This window comes from Alnus glutinosa, chromosome 4 (assembly GCF_958979055.1).
Source record: "Alnus glutinosa chromosome 4, dhAlnGlut1.1, whole genome shotgun sequence".
Lineage (NCBI taxonomy): Eukaryota > Viridiplantae > Streptophyta > Magnoliopsida > Fagales > Betulaceae > Alnus > Alnus glutinosa.
The window spans coordinates 28,937,252-28,951,787 of NC_084889.1; the positions used below are offsets into that span (position 1 = coordinate 28,937,252).

Here is a 14,536-nt window from a genome sequence, read left to right on the forward strand (position 1 = left end):
ATTGTGCAAGCATTTTGTCTTCTTTTGGTTCAATGGTTGTTTTGCCATTGGGGGTTTTGTGTGTTCTTTTTGTTGAAGCACATACATGTTTGTTGCACATAGATGGATACCATTAATACTTTTGTTGCTTATATATATGAAGATATTTTTCTAGTTGTTGTTTTGCTATTGTGGGGTTATCTTTTTTTTATTATTATTATTGTTCAATGATTATTTTGTTATTGGTGGCTGCTTTTGTTCAATAGTTACATGAAATAACATAGCCATTCGGATTCACAGCTATCACAAGCTTTTTTGACCTGTCATTGCATAATGTTGGCAACTATTGCAACAGCCATTCGGATTCACAACTATCCCATATCTTTGTAGAAAACAAAAGCTACCAACACCATCCCATATCTTTGGCAGGAAAAAAATAAGGATAAATGTGACTTTTTTTAGGCCCTCAAAAGTTTTAAAAAGAAATATGACATTTATCATAATAAAAATAGATTGGCTACTAAAATGAAAAAGTTACAATTTAACAAGCATGTGGTCATATGAAATAGGCCCTCAAAAGTTCTTATGATTGGCTATGAATTTGCCATAAATGCTCGACGAGGTCTGATTGAAGTTGAGAATGGATTTCTCGATCTTTAATACGGTGACGATTCTGTATGAAGTCCAGTGCTTCAGCTGTATGCTCGCGTGACAGTGGTTCGAGGGGAGTGTCATTGATTTGTTCATAATCGAAGGCATCTGCTTCTTGGTATAAATCTCGCTCATCTTCAACGATCATGTTGTGCAATATTATACATGCGATCATAATCTCATTAAGCATTTCAGGTTGGTGTAGACGTGCAGGTCCACGTATAATACTAAATCGCGCTTGAAGCACTCCAAATGCCCGCTCTACATCCTTCCTTGCTGACTCTTGAGCTGCAGCAAAATTTTTTCTCTTATTTCCTTGTGGAGCATGAATTGTTTTTACGAATGTTGCCCATGAAGGATATATACCATCGGCGAGATAGTATCCCATTGTATAGTTGTGACCATTGACTGAGTAGTTGACTGGAGGTGCACGCCCTGCAGCTAGATTAGTAAATACAGAAGACCGGTTTAACACATTGATGTCATTGTGAGACCCTGGTAACCCAAAAAACGCATGCCAAATCCAATGATCGTAGGATGCCACAGCTTCTAAAATAATGGTTGGTTCATGAACATGACCAGAATACATACCTTTCCAAGCACTTGGACAATTCTTCCACTTCCAATGCATGCAATCGATGCTCCCCAACATCCCTGAAAATCCACGGCTTTCGCCAATTGCTAGCAATCTAGCAACGTCATCCTCGTTTGGTGACCTCAAGTACTGGACGGAAAAAATAGAAATCACCGCTTTAACAAATAGTTTAAAACTATCCATTACAGTAGCTTCTCCAATACGTAAATATTCGTCCATAAAATTTGCCGTTACTCCATAAGCAAGCATCTTAATTGCAGCTATCATCTTCTGTAGGGAAGAGTGTCCAAGCTTTCCAGCAGCATTTCTTCTTTGGACAAAATATGGTTCATGATCTACTATTGCGTCATGAATGCGAAGAAAAAGTTCACGGCGCATTCGAAACCTCCTCCGAAATTTCCTTGGAGGATAAACTGGCGATGCAGCAAAATAATCTCGCAAAATGTTTTCTTCACCTTGTAAAGAATTGCGGAAAATAGCCTTGCGGCGTCGACTAGAACCACGACGTGATATTGATCCCCTTTCGTTCTCCAACCTTTCTTTTGCAATAGCAAAAGCTGAAATTATTTCCAATTCATCATCTGAGGAAGATTCATGTAGAAGGTCATCAAGTTTAAGAATATGATCCATATAGGAAAAGTAAAAGAATAAAAGAAAATTTTGGGTTAAAAGATGGATGAAAATGAGAAAGAATGGTTCTATATCTTCTCACCCAGCAATAGTATATATAACAACAGCTCTTGAGTAGGTTTCATTTTTATTTATTTTTTCTTAAAAAAAAAAAAAAGGAAGGAGAAAATTAGCCGTTGGACTTTTTTTCTTAAAAAACAAAAAAAGGAAGAAGAATAGTATCCGTTGGACTATTTGTTTTTCCACTCAAACATTTACTTTGGACTATTCTCTTCTTTCTATTCAGAGAGCCGTTAAAAAGTAGCCGTTGTGCATCAAATATGAGTCAGATATAGGCTTTAAATAAAGTGTTGCACGTGATATTTGAAAACAGTGAAAAGTAATGATAAAATAATAAGGAATAAAAAAGTATAAATAAAAAGTAAGGAAATGATATTTAATTAATATAAAGAATGGTGAAGGGAAGCTGCTGTAGGGTATTTTTTTATTGGGAAGTAAAAAGTAGTTTTGTTCCCTACATTTAGGAAAAATAGATGGGAAGGGAAGTGAAGCTGCTAGGAATGCTCTAAGTATCTCCCGAATAGGTCGCCAACAAATACAGTATTGACATCCTCCCCCTACAAATCTTTGAGATAGCTGGTATGAGTTGTCATGGGTTTAAACCGAATTGGGTCCATTTGAATGGTCTTTCCTGTCTTAGATTTGACTAATGACTTTTACATGCAAATCTCTCACCTCCTCTTTTCTTTTCTTTTCTTCTTCTTCTTCTTCTTCTTCTTCTTCTTCTTCTTTTTTTTTTTTTAATTTTAAAAAAAAACTTTTCCACTACCAATAAAAACTTCATTTCAAAATCCGAAATGTACATTACAAAACATAAATAAAAGAGTTAATTTTTACAAACCATACTTGATAGGCTGCATGAAAACTACTGCTGCATCCCCCATTTTTTTAATGTGATTTTGGATCTTACAAGTGATTAAAGAAAACTCTAATTATAACTTTGATTAATCGTGCTTCCTTTAATCGTAACAAATTAAGAACATCCGTAATCAACCCTCTAAAAGTCTTAGCTAAATTTTGACTAAATTTTACAAAAACCGCCCTCTATCAATCTCGCTACTTCTCTCCTCAATTTAGCTTCTGTCAGAACCCTCTCCAAATCTATTGAACAAAAATCTTTCGCCAAATAATTTCCTCCCATTTTATATTCATTTCATCTCTCTCGCTCTCTCACCTCTCCCCCCTTGGCGCCACAAAAGCCTTCTTCACCAACGGCACCAAAAGCCCACAAACTAGTACATTTCATTGTGTACACGTTCAGTTCCTTTAGATTTGATTGTTTTGTGCGATTTCTATTTTACTTCTTAAATCCCCAAATCAAGCCTCTCTACTCCACGAACTTCTCGTTCTTTAGGTTCACCCACTTTAGAAAATGGAAAAATTATATATAATTCCTTCAAACTATCACTTTATTGTCAATTTATCCCCCAAACTATCAATTGTGTCAATATCCTCTTTTAAATTATCAAAAAAAGGTCAATATTCTCCTAATGACAAATATACCCTTCATAAAATTATTAAAACAAAATAAAAACAAAAAAAAAATTATTAAAAAAATATAAAATAACAAAAATTTATACAAAAAATAATAATAATAAAAATAATAAAAACTGGTTTTTTTTTCGTTTTTTTTTTTTAAAAAAAATCATAGTTCTTTTTTTTTTTTTAATTTTCAGTTATTTTTTCGTTTGCTTTTTTTTAAAAAAAAAAATATTATTTTTTCCTTTTTTTTTTAATTTATTTAATTTGTTTTTAAAAAAAAAAGTTATTTTTTTTTTTATTTTTAGTTATTTTTTCGTTTGCTTTTTTTTAATAAAATAAAATAAAATAATTTAATCTGTTTTAAAAATAATAATTTTTTTTAGTTTTTTTATTTTTATTTTTTGAATTTATAAGGACATTTTTGTCTTATTCAAAATAATTAGGGACATTTTTTTTTTCTTTTTTGTTGGTCTTAGGGGAAATATTGACATTTTTTAGTAGTTTGAGGGGGGACATTGACATAATTAGTAGTTTGAGAGATATATTAACAATTGAATAGTAATTTGAGGAGAATATACGTATTTTTCCCTCAAAAAAAAAATAAAATTGGAGACCTCTTCAATCACTTTCTTATAGAAGTGCTTCAAATCCTAAAAAACAGAATTCCAAGTTCAGTAATCGAACCTTTTCCCCAAACCCTATCTGGGTTTTGGTCCCAATCTTGCAAAGCATCAAAAGCTTAGTCGCTTCACAAACCCATAAATGGGTTTCATGTGTACAAGCCCCCAAACTAATACATTTCGTTGTGTACATGTTGAGTTCTTCTCTGAATATCAGGTTTTGTTTGGTTGATGGGAAAATTGGGAAATGGGAAAATTAAATTTGACTCCACTGTTCACGTGTGTGTGTGTATTTTGGATCAAAGATCACTGCGAGCCTGTGACTAACTGTTACTGTTATCGTCGGATTAAACTTTCGAGAATTTTTTTTTTTTAAAAAAAAGGATAGTATAAAAATTATATTTAAATAGATTAGAGTGAGATCTAGAGAGTTCATTGTGTAATTATTGTTTGTGTGATTATTGGGTGATCGATGCTTTTGTAAAGAGAAAAGTGTATGGGGCCATTAACCCATTGATTCCATGTAGCTCGATCCGTGATATTAATCTTGATAAGTGATTGGTTTACATATTAAATATTGAATTTTAATACATAGATTTTTTGCAATCCTTACATACACGCAATAACAATTACATACTAATTAACAGTGGAGGACATGTTCTAAGTATTAATTCTATATTTTTTTAAGCACGAAAGCTTCCTTCAAATGTGAATTTTTTCTTTTTCCTTTTATTTTCCTCATTTACTAGAGAGGTGTGCGTAAGTGCGTGCGAAAGAAAAAAAAAAACCAGCCTTCTAACACACACGTGGAGGAAAAGTAATGCATTATTGTTGTGATATATTGTTACCGTGCACACAATAATAATGAATAATATGGGAAGAATAAGGAGATAAAATAAGAAAAAGATACAGTATTTACGTGGTTCGACAATTTAATTATGTTCACAGGAGTACTGAGTGCAACTATATATATTCAATATCTCTCTAGTTATGGGTTACAATACAACATGTATATAGTAATCCTTGCAGCCCCCAAAAGACCCTAGTTCTCCAAGTATTAATATATATATACATTGCCGCATCAGCATTATAGATAGTTATAAGTTAAAAAATATAATTTTTAGCATCTATAAATAATTTTAAGAGTTTCAATTGTAATTTTGACTTCTTAATTTTTTTATTTTTTTTTATTTTTTTTTTCTTGGCAAGTAATTTTGACTACTTATTTTGAATGTAATATAAATGTGTCTAACACATTTATGAACAGTGGTAACAAAATGTCAAAATGTAACTGACGCAGCCCCACTTGAATTTGTCTGAACAGAGGATACAAACACACCAAGCTATGGAGTCTCGTCAAAGCTTTTAGAGAAGTCTCATCTCAGAAGTATTATAAAAATTGAGTTCTTTCATTGATTTCAAAAATCATCGGTACATCACCTTTGATAAGGCTCTACCGACTTATTACAAAGTAAAACCTATATAGGAAATAACAACTAATCGAAGCAGAGCTTGTAAACCTTATAAGGCAAGAAAAAAAAAACTACATAAAGAAAGACACATGCAGATTGCAGCAAGGGTTCTACAAAGGAAAGACACGTACTTATAAGGCAAGAAATTAATAAAAAATTGCATAAAGAAAGACACATGCAGCAAGGACTCCATATATAAGGAAGGACACGTGCTGTATATATCTTGTTTAACGTGGATGGTGATTCCATTAAGCCTGACTCCGTCAGTAACATTTGGTGGGTTATGAAGGTTTGTATGCATGTGTTAAGCCCGCATTGATTGTTGACTAAGTAAGACTACTATAAATGTAAATGGCTATAAAAAAGTCTCAAATTATAACTTTAACTATTTCTTTTTCAATTAAATCCTGCATTGATTATGTACCATATATATATAACATTGAGTTATATAAGTACCGGTGCTCCCCGCCCAAGATCACAAGCTAGGTACAAAAATCCTACATTTTTCTGTGCCGGTACGTACACAAGTCCCACATTTCTTGATTGGTCCTCAGTTTTGGAAAGAGTCGTGAGTTTTATTATGTTGTTTGATTTTGCTATTAGAGAGAGATCTCTCGAGAGAGAGAGAGACAGAGAGATGTGGAATACGGATGATCGAGATGGCAACACAACAAATTACACAGGAGAACAAGTCTCATACAACACAAACAATCGAATTACAAAGTCCAAATACATATATAATTAAAAGCACAAAGTCTAATTAAACAACTGCGAGGAATCCAAATAGAACAGATTGACTGCTACTGATAACGCGCGTACAGGACTACTAGTACATTAATTAACATATTATTACATGCGATCTAAATCTAGCAAATTAATTTTTTTAGCTGCGAACAGAATGACCAACTCCCGGACTGTGACATGGGGTTGTTGGTCGGAAAGCTTCAATGGATCCAGTTGCACTACTTTTAATACCATGGTGCAAGTGGCATGGCTTGGGCTTGCAACATGATCAACTCCGATTCTTCCTTGGTTTCAAATTTCTTCCTTCAATGAAGAGAAGTTCACGACAGAAAATGATCATTACCAAAAACAAACAAGTGCGTGGAAAGGGAAGAGGAGAGAAAAAAAAAGTGAATCCTCAAGCATCATGGAAGATTCCGCATCTACAATTGGCTGCTATGCCGGTACTTTTTGTGCATTACCACACGGTAATACATCGAACGGTCAATGTAACAAGTGGCGGGGCCATGAACTTATAAAAATATTTTCCGTTAGCAGTGACTGTCGTGATGAAGCCACACCGCGCAATGTTTGTGAAGCAGGCAGACTTCCTTTTCCCACTGGGAGAGCATCATCATTGTAGTTGATTCATACTTGAAAAATTCAATACCAATATATTGAAATGGCTTAATTTACAATGGAGAGGCGAGTGCCTTTATATACACAGCATTGCATGGTTTACAAAATACAGCAAAGGAAAACTTTGGACAATATCAATTACAATAATACAGTATCAATTTGATTGATCTTCACTGGTAGATTTGATTCCTGGACAGTTCATGTGATGGCGTATTCTTTCCTTACTGCATTGGATTTGATCTTGAGGAGCACGTTGGTCTTGATGAAGAGAATCATATCTGACTTGAGATGCACGTTGAGTTCCATAGCAGGCTAGAGCTGCATGGATCTTGCCTAAACCAGACGATTTCTTTCTATTAAGGATCGCTAGGCTAGTTGCCATATTTTGGGGAGATTTGTGCACATATTTTGTAGCCTTATATTCAGGAACTGCTACCAAAGGTGGTCTAATAGGATCTTCGGGATTGTGTGCATATTCTACACCACAATTCTCGGTTGCTGATATGGGAAGAGTGACTCCCAATATGGAAGGGGTAGATTTGATTGCTCGGTTGGCTGCTGGACACATGGCATTGTTTGCTGGACACATGGCAGGTTGTGTGGCACCTCTGGAAGTCATGTTAACCATTGCTAGGTTGGCTGCTGGACACATAGCAGATTGTGTGGCATCTCTAGAATTCATGTTAACAATACTGACATATATAGACAAGTTGGCAGTGCCATGACCTTATAAAAATAATTTCCCCGTTAATAGTGATCAAGCCACCATCTCCTACATCTAGCTGGCTGGCTAGTCATATCAACCGAAGTGCTAACTTCTGTACCCATCATGTGGCAAATTGGGCCGCAACCAAACTCCATTCTGGCTGCATTCCCACTCTTTCCTTCTTGTCAGGACCTTCTCCTACCTGTTTTGGAAAGGCTTCCTCTTCTTCTTTTTTAGTTCCTTAAATTTAATTTGTTCTTCTTTCTTTACTTAAAAAAAAAAAAAGAAAAAGGCCACCAAGTAAAGTTTGTAAACAGTCATCAGGCCACCAATGTTTGTGAAGAATGCGTACTATACTTGCATTAGTAATTCAATTCTAATGCAAGTCGGTGCATCTCCCGGCCTATAAACATGATTAAATTCGGTGGGCTTGAGCAGTTTCATCGTCGACTACAACAAGGCGAGGCTAGTAAAAATGATCCCCGTAGTGATCAAATTAGTGCTTTTCCTGCTGGGCACGATGATCATTCACTCATATTTCGCTCTTTCTGTACTCAATCCGGCCACCAACAGTCAAAGCACCGTCGTGGGTCCTATGCTAGACTCACGGAAGATGGGTCATGGACGTCCGTCAGCACTGCCTACAAACATTCCAGCTTCAACATCCAATGAAATAGAGTCACGGAAGATATCGGGGAAGAAATACATCCCTTCTTCAACAACCCAAGAAAGCCTTGTTGTGGCTCACAACGCGGTTCCATCACTGGAGTCACAGAAATGGTCTCCTATACCCCCATCAGCACCCAATCGTGGCACCTAGCTTTTTCATTCCCTCCTCAACAGCCAGTCGAAGAGCCAGACGTTAATATATAAGTCCTGGTCTAATGTTATTTATTATTTTGTGGGTTAAGTGCTAGAAGATTAGGGTTTTAGTTAATCATTGTGAAAGCTAGGAACCTTCAAGACCTGTACGGAGAACCTAGTTCTAATTTGTGTTTGAAATTTGCCTAAAAATATTCTGATTTTGTTTAGGCTTGTTGGGGTTATAAGTTGCTGGTTCGATCTGCTACTGATAGGTAGCTCTAATGTGTGTGTGTGTTTTTTTTTTTTGTTTTTCTTCTGTTGGATGGATGTTGATCTAATTTTCGGTTTTTGCTCCAAATTTGGGAAGAAGGTTCTTCAACTAAATTTAGCAAAAGAATTGTTTATTCAAACAGAGAGAGAGAGAGAGAACTCTTTGCTTTTTTCTAGGTTTATGATCTGTTACAGCAAGACACACTCCCTAGGGAAATTCCACAATTTCATGCAAGAAGAGGAATATCCGTGAAGTTGACCAGATTCAGACCCGAATATCCGTTGGTTCTGGGGTGGAGGAGGAGGGCGGGAATGGATAGTATGTCTTCTTCTTGGTCGTCGTCGTCGTCGTCATCGCCGTTGATGCTGAAGTCAGGCGCGAGCGGGCTGCTAGCTGCGCGTGTGGAGGAGCTTGATGATGCTGATCAACGCATTCGTGCTGCTACTCCTGGTCCCGTTCCGACGAACCCCGTCATCGAGAAAGGAAGAGAAGCGCGAGGAGATCAGTGGGGCCCACCGCCATCAGAAGAAGGTGGTTAGCGTCCCGGCGAGGATCGTTGTGTCGAGGAAGAGCGGCGCGGTGGTGCAGGAAGTGGCGGCGAGAAGAGCGCTCGCGACGAGGAGATCGAGTGATGCAGGATAGTAATGGTAATGGTGATGGTGAAGACAGCTCGATCATTTATCGATCCACGTCCCAACCTCATCGATCCATGCTTTTTCAATCCCCTAGTTTCCTTAGGTTCTCCCTCCACTCCAAAATGACTTTTCTTCTCTGACAAAGTCACAAAGCATTAAATTAATTGATTATAACTTAATTAAATAAAATGTAATTTTAAGTGTTAAATTTTATTTATTTTTTTTTAAAAAAAAAAAAAACACAACTTTCTCAGGTCATAACCAAACTATATTTAATATTGGAAGACAAAAACATTGATATGTTGACTAGAATATTGGGTAGAAGACAACATAATTGTATTAATTTTTACGGAATGAGCAATAATTTAATTTGATTAAAATGATTTTTACTGAATGTTGAAATGTTTTTAATGCCATTAAAGAATAAGGTTTAAATTTTGGGACTTTAATTCATGCAATTAAAGAATAGGGATTTAGGTTTTAGGTTTTTAATTAATAAGATTTTTGAAATAAAATTTCAAAATTCTAATTTTAGTTCAATTTTCAAATAGTCCCTGACTTTTGGAGAAAGGATTTTCACAAAATTAAGGAAAGGCCAAAAATAGTAGAATCTTGAGAAAAATTTGAGTAAAATTTTAAGAGATAATTAAATTTTTTTAGAGAAATGATTGGCGGTCATCCCTACATACCACTCCTCACCACCCCCCTCAAGTGATTTGTGTTTTTTATTATTTTTTGAGAAATCATCCTTAAGGGAGGTGGTGAGGAGTGGTATGTAGGGGTGGCTGCCACTCATTTCTCAATTTTTTATTAGGTGAATTTGGTCAATACAATTCCCATATTTGCATTTGTCAAGATCCTATATTTCTAAGATTTCAATTTAATATCAACAAATATTTGAAATGAATAATACATTGTATTTATTTTGGTTAAATCAAATTTAGGGATTGTGTTCAATGCAATGAAATAATAGGGTTTTAGATTTAAGTCTTTAACTAATGCGATTTTCAAAGAAATTAAGAATAATTTTTTAAAATTTAAATGCACAAGGCGTGTAACTTTTGGAGTGAAGAATTTTGCAAAACTAAGGACTAGCTGATTATAGGAGAATTTTGATAGAGATTTGAGTGAAATTAAACTTAGATTTTTTATTAAAGAAAATTTTATTTTCCTTTTGGTTTTGTCTTGATTTAAAAAAATCAAGAGATAATGACATCATGCAACTATGGAAAATAGAATTTTCAAAAAAAAAAAAAAGTTTCTTTAAGATAATTAAGGAAAGTTTGACAGTACAATCTTTAATTAAAAATTTGAAATAAGGAAATTTTTATTTATTAAGTGGATTTGGTCAATCCCATTCCTATATTTGCAATTAGTAAGATCCTTATAATTCTAAGATTGCAATTTAATATCAAATGATATTTGAAATCAATAATACATTAAATTTGTATTTGATCTTCTTTTGAACTTGGACTTTTAATTCTAAAATACATTTTTTTTTTCTTCCCAAGTCATCCAATTACAGACAAATTTTCTACAAACCGATCTGTAGGGAATTTTCTACAACCCACTTATAAAAGTGACGTGTTTATTGACATGTGAGAAGCACATATTGTTTTAATAGCATGTGTTTCTCACATCTTTTTTAATAGCATTAATAAAAAAAAAACATGTGATTCTTACATGCTTAAATGACACATGTCACTCTTTTATGTGGATTGTAGGAAATTTCTTACAAATTGGTTTGTAGAAAATTTCAGTCCTAGTTGAATTGTATTTGATTAGGTTGCTTTGAGCACCTACTTAATTGTTTATATTCATAGCTTAATTTGTAATTATATGACTATATACTTATAATAATGTGATTATGTGAACTCAAACTTATAACTTATTTTATAATTATACATTTATAAATTAAGATACAACAATTCATAATTTATTATACATTTATAAATTAAGATACGGCAATTCATAATTTATATGCCTAATCCTAATCTAGATACAAAATTTATATACTTACATACTTAATATCTAACGAATGATCGATCGTATCATATGATCTCGAACAAAAAAGTAATATCATTTGATCTTGAATCATAAAATGTGATATAAGGATTAAGTATCTAATAATAGAAAATTATAACAATAGTCAATATAAATATTAACCATCATATATTGAGTTAATAACATTAACAATGTTAATTGTTATATAATCATATAATCCTATGTATCTAATGATAATACTTAGATTATATGATCATATCTAATGATTATATGGAACAATTTTAGATCATATATATAGCACGTGATCTAAATTGTAATGATAATACTTAATTTGTGATTATAATTAGCAGATTGAAAATTTTAATCCTAATTACCTAATTTGAAATTATATGAACTAGTTTATCAGTCAAATACTCAATTATTATATTAGTATGAATTTGCATACTTATATAACATTATGTGGCTATAATTTATACTTGTACTTAGTTTGTAATTATCTATATTTATAATATATTTATGAATTATGAATCAATATCATATCATATCGACTTATGACTTTATTTATGATAAGTATGATCATCATGAGTCATAGATATCTTAATTCTTAAGTATCTAATGATCATATGATCTGAGTATTATCATGCCCTAATGCGTGCCTAATTACTTCAAAAAAAATTTCTTTAACCATCGAATTAACTACCATCCTAAATGGTACAGAATCTCAGTTTCTATTCTTTTTGGGTGTTGTGTAAAACATACCTACTCGAGGGTTTTCTTTAAAGTATACTATAAAGGTTGATTTATTTCTCAAGGATTTTTTTTTTAATTATTGTCTACAGTGGCAGATACAATGATTTTGCAAAGCAACTGAATGCTAATGGCTAAAAGGTTTATGGAATGGATTGGATTGGTAAGTCCTAGAAAGATTTTCATGTGCTCACCATTGAGTTTCACCTTCCAACTAAGCCAACGTTTTTTGTATGTGTGTGCTTGAACATACTACTTAGATTTCTTGACTATTGATAATTCGTTATTGCTCCAATTTCATTTCAATCTTACCTCTAAGTTACTTTGCTCAATTCTTTTTATGGCAATTTACTACCAAATCAGAGAATATATAATACTCTAATTACCTCCTAGATAGACGGTGCGTATTATTTCTTTGTGCTTGCTTTATGATGATACCATTAACAATAAATCGAAAATAAATTGATGATATCCCATGTGTTTAAGTGGTGATCTTATTTTCGGTATTGCAACATATGAACTTATGTGCAGAAGCAAATAATGAGAAATTTTAGGAAAAGGCAGTTAAAACTAGCTAGTCTTTATTATGATTAAGATGGGCTTTCTTACTATCGAGAAATATAATTGATGAATTAGAAAAAAAAATAAAAGAAGAAAGAAATATAATTGATGAGCTGTCTTCAGTGGAAAAAAAAGAGCAGCATTATTGAAGTTCTGAAGAATATTGGATTTGCAATGCCCGCAATACGTTTTGGTGAAGCTAGTATGAGTGTAATTGATCTGATACCTCTCTGGGAGGCTAGGCCTGAATCTGTGATTCTAAACCATAGCAAGGTGCAGGCATCTCAAACTAAATGGGGAAGGAAGACTGTATTTAATCCTTCATTCCAAGAATTCCTTTGTGAGTAAACCTAGTGTTCCAACAACCCAAAAAGTCTATCATTGGATCCAGATCTTCCTGGTATTCTTCTTGGCTTATTATAGTTTTTATACAGTTACAGAGTTATTGTATGGAAAGGATATTATACAAAATTATAATTCCAAAGATGCTGGGTTCTTAGAATTTTAGAGCAATGGGTTTATGCTCTTCTATTAACCAAACTTGGAACCCTAAAGACTTATTGCATTTTTGGTGGACAATGAACCGTTCCTTTATTCCTGCTTCTTCTTCTTTTTTGTTTTTCAATCATACTTCTATTTGTGATATACGCTTGATGCAGCCTGCATAATAGAATGGTAATGCTTTATATATGCTAGTATTGTTGAATGCCATGGTCAAAGAGAGACCAAAAGGGGGAAAGTAGGATAAAAGCAAAGTATTGCAGGTTCATAGAATTTAGCCAAGATTATTTCAAACTTTCATATAAATAAAGTTGGAAAACATGGGGCCATTGTCAATATATATAGTTTAATGGATGGTTACAAGATGGTTATCATCTTTGTCCTTATAAGAAAGCACTATATATAGATTCGCAGGCGCAAAGCAATAATCATATACCGTAAGGATTAGCGAAATAGGTGAGTTTGAAAAGTCATTTTCTTCCCTTTTGCAAAGGCATTGGGTCTGTCAGAATTATCTGTTTGTATTTTATTATTATTGTTAGTATTATTTCAATTGTTGCTTTAGTTATAGACGTCTCACGTTTATCTTTTTTATCTTTAATTATCTTTTAGGAGTCTTGTTGACAGTAGGTTAGGTTGTTAAATTAGGAGTCAAATAGAAGTTCTATTTCATGTGAAACTCTAATTTCTATTGTATTCCGTTCTTTTAAATTAATACTACTTTATTATTGAATAAGAAATCAATCAAGTAAATTATCAAACCTTGTGTTTGTGAGTTCCGAACACCTCTAATTGCTCAACCAAAGAGGTTTAGGATTCCTCGAAAATCCTACAATAATAGGTCTAAAATTCCTCGAAAATTCTAACATATTCTTCTTTTTTTGTTAATCCTTATCTTACGTTAAGTAAGCAAGTAACAGTCGGAGAGACTAACTGTTGTTATTTTACCTTGACGTGATTGTAGTATGTAGCATTCACTCGTTGAGAGCTGCACAGGAATGGCCTAAATGGTAGGAACCGCAAGCATTTCTTTAAATTTGACTTGAGTCAAAGCTTAACCTAATCTCACCATAGTATCAATAAGAACCAAAATAGTTTACACTAATTAGACTACCAGCTCCAGTTTTCCGAGCTTTGGTGCTCTGCCCAGTTTCACGAAACTGACCCTTTTTTTTCTGTTTTCCAAGAATGCAGCCTTCACACATAGGAGACATGATGATTTTCATTGCGGAATTCAATCTCATGCCCCAGTGCGTGCCTAATCACTTCAAAAAATTTCTTTAACCATCGAATTAACTACCACCCTAAATGGTACAGAATCTCAGTTACTATTCTTTCTGGGCGTTGTGTAAAACATACCTACTCGAGGGTTTTCTTGCCACATTATATCGATGGTATTACAGTGTTTTAGTATTTTCTTATATATATATATAAGAATCTCAGTGGATTGCTCATT

At 33.6% G+C, this 14,536-nt stretch overlaps 2 protein-coding genes across 4 annotated transcripts in view; both read right to left on the reverse strand.

Annotated features, from left to right (window-relative positions):
• Positions 1-14,536, reverse strand: part of LOC133865389 (uncharacterized) — a 51,225-nt gene that overhangs the window by 25,612 nt on the left and 11,077 nt on the right. The window lies entirely within an intron of this gene.
• On the reverse strand, positions 563-1,855 carry LOC133866282 (uncharacterized). Its single transcript, XM_062302810.1, has one exon. It carries the CDS (start codon positions 1,853-1,855, stop codon positions 563-565), a length of 1,293 nt encoding a protein of 430 aa, XP_062158794.1.